The sequence below is a fragment of the Hylobates moloch genome, unplaced genomic scaffold (genome assembly GCF_009828535.3).
Source record: "Hylobates moloch isolate HMO894 unplaced genomic scaffold, HMol_V3 SCAFFOLD_2, whole genome shotgun sequence".
Taxonomy (NCBI): Eukaryota; Metazoa; Chordata; class Mammalia; order Primates; family Hylobatidae; genus Hylobates; species Hylobates moloch.
The window spans coordinates 76,074,751-76,090,914 of NW_026652277.1; the positions used below are offsets into that span (position 1 = coordinate 76,074,751).

Consider the following 16,164-nt stretch of genomic DNA (forward strand, 5'->3'; position numbering starts at 1 on the left):
AAAAAAACCTTATGGAGTGGTGGATCTCTTAGCATTAAAATAGAAATGCAATAGAAGGTCAAGGAAAGGATATTTACTGACTGCCAATACTGTGTCAAGTTCTTTGCTAGGTTTTACTTACTTCATATTTATCAGAAAACTGTAAGTAATTTATGCCCATTTTATAAATAAAAAAATAAGTTATCCTTCCAATAAATATTTATTGAAGTTCTGTTACAAGCTGGAAATTGAGTAAAGTTTTAGAAACACTGTAAAGTGGCAAATATGAAATAATTACAGTAAGTCTATGAGTTTACAATGTAATAAAGAGGACAAATACAGAAAAGTATTGTAGGTGCAATGATTGTTTTTAACAAATGTATGGTATGTGTGTCTGATTATGAGGAATGAATAATAGTGTTTCCCTTAAATTCTTGCCAAATTCTTAAGCCCAGATTTGAGGTAGACATTTTTACCAGTATAAGAAATAAATATATCCATTCTTAAGGCCTAAAGTTAAGAATATTCTGAAAAAAGTGAAGAAAGTGTAGTACTTTTAATTGAATATTCATACAATTGCTTTTTTATTATTTATAAGGCGTTTTGAATTCCCAAGGGACCAATACAACTTAATATATATTTATTAAATATATCATCTGTATTAGGCAATATGCCAGGCAATATCTCCATAACTGGGGATAAAAATCTGAGTAAGATTGATTCACTTTAAATCAGGAATTCTCTTTAGAGGAAGAAACTATACGTAAATAACACAAAACGAAGTAAGTTTTCTGGTAGCATAAGAAAAAAAACAATCTCTAGAGCAGAATTCATAACTTACATGATATACGTAAATATTCAGGCAGGCCGGGCGTGGTGGCTCATGCCTGTAACCCTAGCACTTTGGGAGACCGAGGCAGGCAGATCACCTGAAGTCGGGAGTTGGAGACCAGCCTGACCACCATGGAAAAACCCCGTCTCTACTAATAAAATACAAAATTAGCCGAGTGTGGTGGCACATGCCTGTAATCCCAGCTACTCGGAAGGCTGAGGCAGGAGAATTGCTTTAACCCAGGAGGCGGAGGTTGCGGTGAGCTGAGATCATGCCATTGCATTCCAGCCTGGGCAACAAGAGCGAAACTCTGTCTCAAAAACAAAAAATATTCAGGTAAATATTTCCTGAATGAATGGAGCAATAGCGTTAAGTTATATGAGACTCACTCAATGACAGGGACCCTTCTCTTACCCAAGTTTTATATAAATCAGACTCTGGTGTAAGATATTGTATACAACAAATATTTAAGGCCACTTACTGATTCAAATTATACTTGATTTCTTTAAAACAATGTTAATATGCAAATCATACTTGAATTTGAAATAAAATGATTTTAAGCCATATCTATGAAAGCATAAATGCAAACAGCAGCACTGTGTGGTTTTTATTAAAACATAACATCAAATCATAAAACAATACCATAAATAAACTATTGTAAAATTAACTGTTGTTACTTAAAATGCATTTTTCAAACTTGAGGGAAATAAAATAATCAGTTTATATTTCTCTATGGAAATGAAGTAGAGAGAATAAAAGGAAAATAAAGATGTAGTTTTCTCAGAAAAAATATGTGGGTTGCATATGTGTAAAATCTATTTCTAAAATTATATTTCTGGTAGTAAAAATATTTATTTTGATCATTTATAGTTGACAGAGGTTACTTATTTGAGAATGTGTTAGTTTCTTCATTTTTGAAAGCCAGTTTTCCTGGATATCGAATTCTAGCTCCACAGTCTTTCTCTTCTCGCATTTTGAAGAGGTCATCACTTTGCCTTCTGGACCCCATTATTTCTAGTGAGAAATTAGCCGTGCAAAGTACTGAGGATCTTTTATACAAGGTGAGATGTTTGAATCTTGCTACTTTTGAAATTCCCCCTCTTTGGCTTTTGACAGTTTAACTATAATGTGTCTAGTTGTGAATCTCTCTAGCTTTATCCTGCTTGTGTTTGTTGAGTTTCCTGAATGTGTGCATTAATGTCTCCTCATCGAATTTGGAAACGTTATTTCCATTAATACTTCAAATATTTGTTCTGACCCATTTGGCCTCTCTTCTTCTGAGACTCCCATTATAGCTGTGTTCTTCCCACCGATCTCTAAGTTTCTGTTTATTTCTATTCATTAACTTTTCTTTTTGTTCCTCAGATTTGATTGTCTCAGTTGTCCTATCTTCAAGTGGGTTATTCTTTCTTCTCTCTGCTCAAATCTGCTGTTAAGCCTGTACTGCAAATTCTTCATTTGTTTTTATACTTTTCAACTCCACTTTATTTTTCATTTATAAGAGATTCTATCTCTTTATGGATATTTTGAATTCAATTATACATTGCTTACACTTTCTTTTAGTTCTTTACACATATTTTCCTTTACTTCTTTCAACATATTTTAACAGCTGGGCATCTTCAGTACAAAGTCTAATAATTGTTTTTGTTCTTTTTACCTTTGCATTTCTCATAGTTTTTTGTTATTGCAAATCTGGCATATTAAATAATGTGACAACTCTGAAAATTAGATTCTCCCCCACTCTGCAGGGTGTGTTAATGTTTGTTTCTTTAATGACTTTTCTGAAATAATTCTGTAAACTCTGTATTTTTCAATGGCCATGTGTAGACATTGAAGTCATTGCTCAATTTTTTTTTTTGAGACGAAGTCTCGCTCTGTTGCCCAAGCTGGAGTGCAGTGGCGCAATCTTGGCTCACTGCAAGCTCCATCTCCCAGGTTCACGCCATTCTCCTGCCTCAGCGTCCCGAGTAGCTGTGACTACAGACGCCCGCCACCACGCCCAGCTAATTTTTTTGTATTTTTAGTAGAGACAGGGTGTCCCTGTGTTAGCCAGGATGGTCTCGATCTCCTGACCTCATGATCCACCCGCCTCGGCCTCCCAAAGTGCTGGGATTACAGGCGTGAGCCACTGCGCCCGGCCGAAGTCATTGCTCTGTTAGCTTACATACCAGGTATTGCTTAGACAGAATATTTTGTTAATCTCAAACCAGTAAGTGTTCTCAACTTTGCTGAGGGTCTGTATGTGCATGTTGGGACATTCCTTCAATATTCAGCTAAGCAATTAAAGACCTACCTTAACCTTCACTTCCTGCTTGTGCACAAGTAAAACCTTAGGTCTTTCTCAGGTCTTTCCTGAGCATGCATACATCCCTGGGCATGTACACAGCCCTACACATGTGCATGGCCTTATAAATTCCAAATAATTCATTGAGACATTTTAAAATCAATGTGGACATCTCGGTTTCCAGCTTTCCCTAAGTCTTCTGGTTGGCAAAAGCCTATTGTTTGTCCCAAATTTTATCTAGCCCCTCACACAGAAGAAAAATCAGACAATTGCCTGTCTTTCTGACAAATTCCCAGCTGAGAAAAAGCTACTTCAAGAGCTCTAAGCCAGGTGAAATCAAGGGTGTCTTACAATGTAGTCTTCTAGAGAGTTCTTAGACATGTCAAATAAAGACAATTCTCTGAAATTGAGGCTGGGAAGAATCTCCTACTTCCTTTCTGTTCTTACTAGGCTACTGGTTTTCACCATGATGGCTGAATTTTGGTTTTTCAAGACTACCTCAGAGCTAGAGAGGCAGAAAGGACATGCAGCAAGTAAAATACCACGAACCTTGCTATTTTTAAAAGATTCAGTCATTTTTCTTAAATAAGCATGCCCTATATTGCTCGAAAATGTTATCTGAATTCCAGAGTTCCAAAACAATTGACTTGAACATTTTTTTTTCCAGTTTTCTTGTGGCATTTGTTGAAAAAAAAATGGAGTTCATTACTCCAGTTTTTATGTACATCATTCTGATGATCTATATTTCACCTACGATTATGTTGCTTATCTAATCACAAATGGCACAGCTAACTAAAAATATTTTAAGTGTATACATTTTTACTATCATTGTATATACCTTGAACATTCATTTTCCTTAAATATAATACATTTTTTCCTTCATCTTGCATTTGAGTGATATAATACAAAACATAATGCCTGAATCCCACACACATTTCTCACACTCAAATATACATTCATTAAGCCCCTCTAAATGAACTTTCCTGTCTTCAATATTAACATTTGGTACACTATGTCAAAGGAAACATTACTCAGCATAATTACAAGAATTTTGAAAAGGATGTTCATTGTTTAAAAAACAGAACAAATACACCACTATATTAACAATAATAATAGAAAAAAAAGGCAGCATGAAGTTGTTAGAATAATTTAAAAAATCCCACTCCCAATACAGAAGGATTATGTTTTTATAAAGCAATTGATTGCGTTTCATACAGAAATCATGTATAAAATTGAGTAATTGTCCTCAGATTTATAGTTGCAACAGCAACTACAACACCGTACATATACTCTCCCAGATACGCTCTTTCAAGGCTCTATTTTGATAACGTCTGAGTGGAAACTGGAGAAAAACACCAAACTAAATTCAAAGAGAATATCTCATATAGTTTCTCTGGATTCTAAAAAATTAATTTCAACACAGCACATCAGCCATCCTCTCAGAAAGAAAAAAATGTAAAATATTTATTCAATAGATTATTTTTGGTACATGAAAAAAGGGAGAATACAAAATATCTGTATAGGTTCTCATAGACAGACGTTAGCCAGCCATTTATCTGTATGGAATGATGACAGATGAAAGAAAGAGTGTGTAGTGGTGCAGGGAAGAAAGGAAGGGAAGAAGGAAGAGTGTGAGAAAGATAAAAGAGGAACACATTGAAAGTACACATGCTGTTATCTTGAGCCTGGCTCTACCTGGGTTAGGCAATGTTTTTGTTTGTTTTTTCTTATTTTGCCTTACCTTTATGTTCTAATATCTTAAAAATCTACTAGCATTCCTTTTTAATATTATGTCTTTAAATACATCTGTAACTTTTAACAACTAAAAAGAAATACCAAATTGATGAAAAATATAAAAGCCCACTGAGATGAGGATGTTAATATACAAATTATTATGAATTAGAATAATTAATACAATGTGTTATTTCCATAATAACTTTCTTAGTAAAGGACTGATTCACACATCTGGTTTACTCATTAATTTGAAAATGAAAATTTTGCCTCTTTAGGTTGTTATAACCAAATTTGTTATAATATTTGATTACTCTAAAATTAACCTTTGATATCATCTAAAAATATGTGTGCACAATTTTCTAGATGAATTGCATGTGTACATGCTATTATAATAGTTTCTTAGAATCTTTTTTTATTTCAATGTCATTTAAAGGAATTTCTTGTAATACTTTTATTCCCTGATTCTGTAAATGAAGTAAAAATTAAATTGGTCCCAGCTTTGAATCAACACTGATCACAGACCTGTTAAATTTTATTTCCTGTGCAATATGCCAGGATGATGGCAAATTAATAGCAAATCAAATACTTTTATCTTTAATATAAACTAATTCTGAAAGTTTCTTTATTGTTTTAATGTGAACTTTTCCTAAACGCTGAAGGAAACTTCACATTTCTTTGTGGAACAATACTCAGAGAGGAAATAACATATTTACTCCTCAGTCACTGAAGAGTAAAGCCCTTCCCTAGTGTTCCTTTTTTGATTAGAGTTATTTGAAGTTCCCTCACCCCATCCAACACACACACAGCACCTCCTGTCTTAACAACATATACATCCAGTACATATTCATTCCTGTGTTACAAGTATCAAGATGCTTATGCACATAGCTTAAGTTTTAGAAAAACTTTCATAAAACTTACCCCATTTTTTGGAAAAGCAATCCATCCCAGGTCCCCCATGACAGTGCGTGAATCCAATAAATTCACTGAAAAGAAAAGAACAAAAAACTCAGTGAAATGTATATTATCATGAATATTGTATCTCTATCTTAATAATGTTATTAAAATTGCATGTTGTTTCCATAACTGAAATTAAGTGTTCATGATGATGAATACAATGGGTATAATTTAAAGAAAATATATTGATGCAAGAGAACAAATGATTTTAAATAAACATTTGAAGAACAATCACAGCAAAATTCTCTGAAAGCCAATCATTACCCTAATTTTTTTCTTGCAAAACAATAATAAATTAAAAAAAAACAAATAAGGAAAAAAAAGACAAAATGTAAGCCCACAAAATGAAAGGTTCATGCGGCCTTGTACAAAGTTCTAGGTTTTGGGATTAAGCTGCAGCCATAAAACTGTAGCTAAATGTATTTTATTTTCTTCTGGAAAGCTGTTATGCCGCAATTAACAAATAATTTACATTAAACAGCAATAAACTATTCCCAAGCTTGTAACATTTTTTGTGATATTAACAGTAATCTGTAATCCAAATTGCAAGTTTAATTAAGAAATAAATCTACACACCCTTAACCAAGACAAGGAAATTGTAGCAGTTCTTGAGATAGTTGTTATACTTAAGAATCCATTGCATTCCCAAAGTTATCTTCTTCTTAGATATGACCATAGTCTAAAAAGGATGTTTCATGTAGAACTGTCAGATACATTATATATGGGAATCCCAAGATATTTAGAAACTCCAGGACGGAAGTTTGAGTATCGTCATTACAAAAGGAAGCCATTTATGAGTATGTACACACACACACACACACACACACCCATGCACACACATACACACTCATACATATTTTACCTATGGTGTTACATACTGTCTCTGAGAAATCAAACTAGCTTATAATAGGGTACTGTCTAGTCAAAATACTTTAGCCCTGGATCACAGATCATTATTTTTCCAACCTATTATACCTATCCCAAATGGTTCTACCTGGCCTGCTGTGCAACAGAACAACTTTGAATGAGCCTGGAATATGAACCTGAAAGGGAAAAACTTGAGTTATTCCTATGTAGATGTATTGAGGCTTCCTTAAGCTATATTCAAAAGCCAGTATCTTGAAATGCTACCATTTCTAAAAGGATGATTCTATGTGTAAGTGTAAGCCTGAAGTATGAAAGGAGTAACAGTTGATAGGCTGGGATGTGTTGTAATACTTTATAAGATAATATAACATTATTATGACAGGAAATTTTCTACATCTTAGAGAAATTATGTACATTTAACTATTATTATGCATCATTTATTTCACAGTAGCAAAAATTAATCAGACAAAAGCACGTTTGGGAACATGCATATCTTATAAACCACATTGAAAGTATATAATAATGTTAGTAACATTAAAATAAATCAATAACAAAATCTGTAGAAAAACAAATATACTAAATATTACCTATATATACACATATACAGGTTGTTGCTAAATATACTATATTCATCTATTTTCTGACCTCATTAACTATAAAATGCATGCAATATAATGTTTGTATCATTTTTAACCTACTCAAATCATACTTGTTTTAAGGAATAATAATTAATTTGTGGAACTATTAATTTCTTAAAGGAATGGTGACCTAACTGAAAAACTATTCTTTAAAACACAAAAAAACAAACAAAAACTGTTCTAATACCCACTGACCTTGCAAATCCTGCCACTCACTACATCTAACTTTTCAGACAGATCCATACTCTTCTTTTTACTCTATGGCTGGCTTTTGTGGTTTCCATGGGAATAAGGCTACATTAAACTTAAATGCCCTTGTCCTCATTTTAGTTTTTCTGGGACACTAGGGCTGTGTCTAGACATGACTAAATACCAAGGGGTTGCAGAACCTAAATTTTATGTTTATTCATCTTAATGATTCATTTGATTCACCTTTTATATTGAGCAGCAGCATATCTGTGTAGATGAGACAAAGTAGAGCAAATCAGCAAACTAAGGGTGCTAATGATGGCGATCAAATGGAACTTAATCCTTTGGCGGCAAACTGATGTGCATAGGAATTCCAGGAACTCATAACCAGCCTACCATGAGAAACACAGCATTCCTTGTAGACCTCTAATATGAAATATGAATTATTATCAACAGAATTTCAGATGGCTTTTCAAGATTCAGTTAACCGCACTTGAATTAGGTTTAAACTAAATTACCATTTTTACCTTTTTTTTTTTCCTGGAAAATATGTATGTGTTGGACTAAACGAATCACCTCAAAAAACTAGCTTGGCTGTTAATACAATTTGAGTGTTCTCAATGTTGGAATACATGAGAATAACTACATTAGGAATCTCTATAATCTTACAGTGATATGGTCAAATAGTTTTCTTCGTATATAGACTAGGAAATTCACAAGAAATACAGGTATGTATCTTCCCACTACTGCCTAAAATTGCGGTCTTCTGGAAACAAATGATTTCATAAAATTCACAATCTTAAAAAGGTAATTACACATCCCATTTATAAAATGGAAATTGAGAAAAAGAGTAAAATTAGGCATTTTAGCGATTATTTGCATATTATTATATTATGATTTTGTTTATATAATGGAGAATAAATTAGGATTTGATTCTCAGAGAAAATAACTAAAATGTATGTGCAAATTTTAAAATACATATCTTTCTTTTACCTTCTGAATTGCTAACGTTTCCTTTGTCCTTCAAAACATATTTCAGGAACTTCCTTCTTCAGGACACTATTCTGATCTTGCCTTTCCTAAATCTGAGTTAGGTATTATTACTTAATATTCTATGACTACTCAATTCCTATCTCTAAAAAATTGAATGCACACAATTCTCTTATAAGAACACCATGTTTGACACAGGCCTATGAACCTAGCCTCAGTTCATTAGCTCTTTATCTTATGAATGAATAATTTGGTCAGTGGGAAGATCCGGAGGGTGTGGCTAATCAGCATACATCAGTGGTTCTCAACATGGAGATATAATAATGTCTGGACACATTTGGAGGCATTTATCTATTTTCTGAGTTCGTTAGTGGATGAATACTTGCTTCTGGCATTTAATGGGAAGAAGTCAGGTATGCGGTGAAACATCCTGCAATGTACTGTCAACCTCCTCAGAAAAGAATTATCTGGCCAAAATTTCACTGGTGCCAAAGTTGAGAAACCCTGTTACATACCTATTGATGCCACTAGAAATTTTCTACTTTCACAATTCTTTATATGGTACATCAGTAGAATGATCTGTTCATCAGTGTACCAGATAAAGAATTGTGAAAGTAGAAATTTAAAAGAAGTTAGCATATTTGGGGGCCTTCTTTTTGAACCAAAATAATACTTCTATTTAAGAAAATTAAAGTGATAAAATAATTTTAGTCATATTTATAAAAATAAAAACAGAATATCTGACTACATAACACCACTAAATTATCTTTCACATAACCGATATAATTATTACAGGTGTTCTTATATACACTTTCATAATTTCTCAGTATTCATGACAATATGCATAAAAAAGCACTTTGCCACTACTGTAATTAATGCCTCCACTTTCCCTACTAGTAAAATAAAAAATCAAAGATAGCTATATAAAAAAACAGAGGTTTGCGAGGCGTGGTGGTGTGTCCGGAATTGGTGGGTTCTTGGTTTCACTCACTTCAAGAAGCAAGCCCCGGACCCTCGCGGTGAGTGTTACAGCTCTTAAGGTGGCGCGTCTGGAGTTCGTTCCTTCTGAGGTACGGATGTGTTCAGAGTTTCTTCATTCTGGTGGGTTTGTGGTCTCTCTGACTCAGGAGTGAAGCTGCAGACCTTCGCGGTGAGTGTTACAGCTCTTAAGACAGCGCGTCTGGAGTTGTTCGTTTCTCCTGGTGGGCTCGCTGGCTTCAGGAGTGAAGCTGCAGACTTTCGTGGTGAGTGTCACAGCTCATAAAAGCAGCGGGGACCCAAAGAGCGAAAGAACAAACCTCCCACGGTGTGGAAGGAGACCCGAGCGGGTTGCCACTGCTGGCTCGGGCAGCCTGCTTTTATTCTCTTATCTGGCCCCACCCACGTACTGCTGATTGGTAGAGCCGAGTGGTCTGTTCTGACAGGGCACTGATTGGTGCGTTTACCATCCCTGAGCTAGACATAAAGGTTCTCCACGTCCCCATCAGATCAGTTAGACACAGAGTGTGGACACAAAGGTTCTCCAAGGCCCCACCAGAGCAGCTAGATACAGAGTGTCGACTGGTGCATTCACAGACCCTGAGCTAGACACAGGGTGCTGATTGGTGTATTTACAATCCCTGAGCTAGACATAAAGGTTCTCCACGTCTCCACCAGACTCAGGAGCCCAGCTGGCTTCACTCAGTGGATCCTGCACCGGGGCTGCAGGTGGAGCTGCCTGCCAGTCCCGCGCCGTGCGCTCGCACTCCTCAGCCCTTGGGTGGTTAATGGGACTGGGCGCCGTGGAGCAGGGGGTGGCACTCGTCAGGGAGGCTCCGGCGGCACAGGAGCCCATGGAGGAAGTGGGAGGCTCAGGCATGGCTGGCTGCAGGTCCCGAGCCCTGCCCCGCGGGAAGGCAGCTAAGGCCCAGTGAGAAATCCTGCGCAGCGCCCGGCACTGCTGGGGGACCCAGTACACCCTCCGCAGCCGCTGACCCGGGTGCTAAGTCCTTCATTGCCCGGGGCCGGCAGGGCCCGCCGGCTGCTCTGAGTGAGGGGCCCGCCAAGCCCACGCCCACCCGGAACTCCAGCCGGCCCAGAAGCGCTGCGCACAGCCCCGGTTTCCGCTGGCGCCTCTCCCTCCACACTCCCTGCAAGCTGAGGGAGCTCCCGCCTTGGCCAGCCCAGAAACGGGCCCCCACAGTGCAGCGGTGGGCTGAAGGGCTCCTCAAGTGCCACCAAAGTGGGAGCCCAGGCAGAGGAGGTGCCGAGAGCAAGCGAGGGCTGTGAGGACTGCCAGCATGCTGTCACCTCTCAGTGGCTCATGCCTGTAATCCCAGCACTTTGGGAGGCCGAGGCAGGTGGATCACGAGGTCAGGAGATGGAGACCATCCTGGCTAACACGGTGAAACCCCTTCTCTACTAAAAATACAAAAAATTAGCCGGGTATGGGGTGACTGTAGTCCCAGCTACTCAGGAGGCTGAGGCAGCAGAATGGTGTGAACCTGGGAGGCGGAGCTTGCAGTGAGCTGAGACTGTGCCACTGCACTCCAGACTGGGCGACAGAGCGAGACGCGAGACTCTGTCTCAAAAAAAAAAAAAAAAAAAAAAAAGAAGTTTAGACATAGGGTATATATACATGTGAATTTTCAGAAGTTAATTTCCCAATTTCATTACCAAATTTATTAAAAAGTGGGGATTGGCAGTAATAGAGCATAGTCACTAAGTATCTTCTGTGCTATAATTACAGTAATTAAATTGTTCTGAACAGTATATATGCTTGTTATAAATTGCAATGAATACACGAGTATTGATCTTTATTGTACAACTTAATTAAAACTTGTCCAGGAGAACTCACTAATGAATATAATTAGAGGAAATGTTTGATGCCACAGTTACTCTAGAAGACATTAGATATCAGAAATTTTATGAAAAATTTTTTCATTCTATTATTTATATTTTAAAATAGAGTCATACCATTCAACTGAGAGACAGATTTCCAGGTGACTTTTCCCTCAGCCATTGTATAATTATGATTAAGATGGACATGTTGGTTGGTATTGGTATTTTAATCAGTAATTAAGAAGGCTGATTATCCAGGAGAAATAACTTTAAAGGGATCAATGAATATGTACTAAATTGCAAATTCCTAAAGTTAATGTATAGGGAAAAATACTAATACAGGAACTTTTTAATAAGGAAAAGTCACTTAACTGAATGCCAAACCAAGTAACAGATTATGAAAGAAACAAATTCAAAGTAGTCTTTAGTATGCTTTAATTGTATTACTACACATTAACAATTTCAATGCTTTCTTGAGCAGAGAAAAGCTTTTAGAAAATTCACTTTCAGAAAAAGCAAATTGCTAACTCATTATATTTGTTGGGATTCAAGGAGAGCAAAGAGCAAACAAATAAAATGGAATATGCATAAGAAGATTCCTAAATCCTCAACTTCACACATTCTAATAATTAAAGTTTAGCTTAGGTTAATAATACAAATACGTTCTTCAATGATTACAACTTTCAAACATTCTAACTTGTTCTGTATCACTTTGACTCCACTACTTTCTCCTTAACATCTTGCCAACTTAAGTCGCTATGAGCAGGAAAATGTATTAGATTCTCCAGGAAATAGACACATTGGAATGAAAGTGTTTTCAGACTTTGAAGAGTCAAAAGATAGATCAAGGACATGTGATCCCACCATACACCATCAGCGGGCAAAGCCTTAAGAGAATGTGTGATCCTTGATGACATGAAGATAGACAATTAGAAGGCATATTCTTACTTATATTGTTTCTGTTTTTGCCATTATCTTCACATTAACAAACACAATTGTAATGTCAGTTAAACCTCCGCTACAGTATGAAAAGAGAATAATTTGGGTTAGTAGCAGATTAGATGGACTTCTCTTTCTCTAAAGGCATTGAATCAAAGTCACATTGCATACAAGAGACTTTTGATGGATGCTTGCTTATTGACTTTCATTTAACAATATCCGAAAAGCTACTGGATTCAATTATAACACACATTTAACTAATCTGTGGGAACAAACCCCAGATATGCAGCTGTCCAGCTTCTCTCCATGGTCCTATTCAGCACAGATGTGATTTCTTGCTTTCAGGCTAAATTTTATAATTTGACAACTGCTGCAGGGAATAAAGAACAGTTTACAAAATGAGTGCAGAGAAAGAGGACATGTGTTTCTCATTGGAAAACTAGATTTGTAAATTTGGGAAAAATTATAAGTTTGGAAGTGTTATGTAGACTTCTGGCATCCCTTGACTTGAAGGCAGGAAGCCATAACCAACTGTATTTTCACAGACAATGAATGGAAGAGTATTTATTTTACAATTCTGAGTAATCCATATGCATAGTCTTTTTTAGAGAAAAGAAGAATGAATATGGGGAAATAACTTGGTGAATGCTTACTATGTGTCAGGTGCTCTACTAGGCAATTTATGTATAAAGCAGTAACTGAGACCTTAGTAACAGACCATGAGCACTGCTTATTGTTTCCTGCAGCCAAGTCAGTCCCCTACTTAAGACCTAAACGTCAGATCACTTTATTACAACCACCTATTTCCCTGGACATCCAAAGACTCTAATCAGGAATGAATCTACCTTGTTTGTACATGAACCAAGGCAGCTGAACATAGCTTGAGAAAAACTGCACAACCGGAGACTGATTTTATTCTAAGTAAATGACCTCAAATGAGCCATCAACATTACCTGACAAACCTATATTTGGGTAACTAGGTCTTTTGTGCATTAATCACAAAGTATTTTCTAAAAATTTTCATTAAAATATATTCAAAAATAAACTTCACATTCCCATCCAGTGAATGTCCTATCTCTGCCCTTTTCATAACTCAAATTATTGAATGAATTGTCAACACCCCTATCTATTATTTCCTCATATCTTCCTCATTCCTTACCTAATCCATTATAATCTGGCTTCAATCCCCATTACTTTACTGAAACTTCTGTTACTAAATTCACTAGTGATAATTGTGTAGCTCTGAGCTCCTAATTTGCCTTATCTTTTGGCAGCATTTGGTCATGATCATGATAGACAAACAATCTCACTTTTCACCTTCAGTGACAACAGATTTCTGTGGTTTTCTTACCTCTCTAGCTACTTCTTCTTCTTTCCTTTATAAGCTATTCTTACCGTACCATCCCTTCAAATCTCGATTTTGATCAATGCCTCATTTTTGTAGATTTCCTTCAGTTCTCACACTACACCAAAAATTCTTGATTAAAACTTAGCATCAAAATTTAAAAGGAGCTTTTTAAAAGAACTAAGTCTTGGTGCCAGTGCATGCATATTGAATCAGACTATTAAGGATAGAGAATGGCTCATATGTTTACTTTCTGTTTGCTGGATGGTTGGTTTTAAAGGAGATATTAGCACATGCCCCAATATAAGGACTCTTTCAGAGGAGCTCACGAACTTCTGAGTTATAACCTAAATGTTAATGATCACATAAATCCATTTAGTTTGTCCATCTGTCTCTCCTAAAATCCCTGTAAATTTGTAAAACTGACTGCTGGTTCTCAACACATTTATGGTATATAATCATCCTCAAATTCAGCCTGTCCCCAAATGAACAAAGTATCTTCTCTATACAGAAGTAAAAATAAAAGTTGTGTTCCCATGTTCCCTAGTTCAATGAGTGCAATGCCATGTAACTAGTTGCTCTGGCTGGGCGCAGTGGCTCATGCCTGTGATCTCAGCACTTTGGGAGGCCGAGGCGGGCGGAGCACGAGGTCAGGAGATGGAGACCATCCTGGCTAACACGGTGAAACCCCGTGTCTACTAAACATACAAAAAAAAAAAAATTAACCAGGGAGTGGTGGCGGGTGCCCGGTAGTCCCAGCTACTCGGGAGGCTGAGGCAGGAGAATGGTGTGAACCCAGGAGGCGGAGCTTGCAGTGAGCCGAGATCACGCCACTGCACTCCAGCCTGGGTGACAGGGCGAGACTCCGTCTCAAAAAAAAATAAAAAAATAAAAAAATAAATAAATACATAAAAATTTAAAAAAAGAACTAGTTGTTAGTTGTTCTATCCAGATATCTGAGATATCTGAGTCACCCTTTCCTCACCTTTAGCCCCACATTGAATCACTGACCAAATCCTACTGATTCTAACACAGCCAATGATAACTCTAAATCACCTGCTCTGTTTCATTCCACAGTATAACCAGTCCAGTTAAATCCTTGCCATAATTTTTCACTTGAAAAATCTCCTAACTGCTTTCTCTGCAGAAAAAGATATGATCCTTAACAATTTCTTCAAAATACTGCTTCCAGAAAGATCTTTGTAAACCACCAATATAATGATGTCCCTCTCTTACTTCAATCTTGTAATATTCTTATTATTTTGACACAAGTCCTTCCAGGGTTTTTCTTCTCCAGTTTTATTCAAGCTTGTTTGTCTCTCTGTTTTCCCATTTCAGCAAAAATGCACTTATTTCAATTCCAATTATATGGTCCCACTATCGATTCAGTTCTCTCCAATGATCTGTGAAGGGGATCTACAAAGGAAGGGAATTTTGGTAGAAAATATTAGTAAAGAAAACTCCTGACTGCCTTGGATGTTGCTGGGAATGGATGTATTTCCTGGAACTGATACAGTCATCTAGAGAAAATTAGTAGAATCAGCAGGGGAGCAAAGCTTACAGATTAAGGTTGGCAGAGTGAAGGGATGGGAAGTATCTGGTTCCAAATTATATCATAGAGTTGTTAATCCATCTAAACTTGAAACTTGCCTCTCTCAGGAATTGCTTTTATGTGAGAAAAATCAATTTTGTTGCTTAATCCAATGGGGAAGTTATTTGCTGTTATTTGAAGAGGAAGACATACTAACCATACAACTTGTAAGTGACAGAGCTTGAAGGCAAACCTACATCTCCATTCCAGTGTCTATTCTCCTTCCATCATGTTAATACTTCCATAAATTGTATTTGCAGAATTCTAATGACATTGAAAAACTAGTCACTTAAATTTTCACATTATCTTTGAAATGATTCCTAAAAGACATGATTTTCATTGTTCCTTTAGATCTTAATATTATGCTTGTTTACTGCAAATAATGAGTGCCTTTAATTTTTTATTTCAAAATATTTTCATCTTTATTTATTTTACCCCAAAGTATTTTTCATCACCACAAAGAAGTTATAGACTTTGCTCTTCAAAAATGAAGCAGTAGAATATTCATACCATAAAGCATATGACTATGATGGAAGCAAAAATCAATCCGAAATGTATACCAAGTGTTTTGAATTGTTAATAGCCTAAAAAAGTGTAAACCCAGGGAGATGGCAGAAAAGAATTCAGAGACAGTATCCACTGGTTTGTCTGTACAAAGTGTTAAGGCAGAGCTAATACAGTAGTCTACTGACAGCTAAATTATGACTAATGAGCAGTTTGCTATATTCACAGAACATATTGCATGAAAAGAGCAACACCGATATGGTTTTCAGTGGCTACCTTGTCAGGTATGGTAACCAAACTTTGTATAATCTTACATATTGTTTTTATTCTATAAAGAAAAGCCAACATTAGATGATATAAGAAGCTTGAAAATCTTTACATCACAGAATACTTCACATAAAGCAGCTTAATTCCACCCTACTATGTATATAGATAATATGAGGCTGTTTCTTTCAAAAACAAAACATTGTCAAGTCCTCACTACTGGAAATAAATGTG

The 16,164-nt window shown here is 36.4% G+C and overlaps 1 protein-coding gene across 3 annotated transcripts in view; it reads right to left on the reverse strand.

The window, feature by feature from the left end:
- EPHA5 (EPH receptor A5) overlaps positions 1-16,164 on the reverse strand; it is a 359,799-nt gene that overhangs the window by 325,414 nt on the left and 18,221 nt on the right. For all 3 annotated transcript variants that reach the window (XM_058434651.1, XM_058434648.1, XM_032151809.2), the window contains exon 2: positions 5,748-5,812. In XM_058434651.1, coding sequence (XP_058290634.1) covers positions 5,748-5,812 — 65 coding nt within the window. The remainder of the gene's footprint in view (positions 1-5,747; positions 5,813-16,164) is intronic.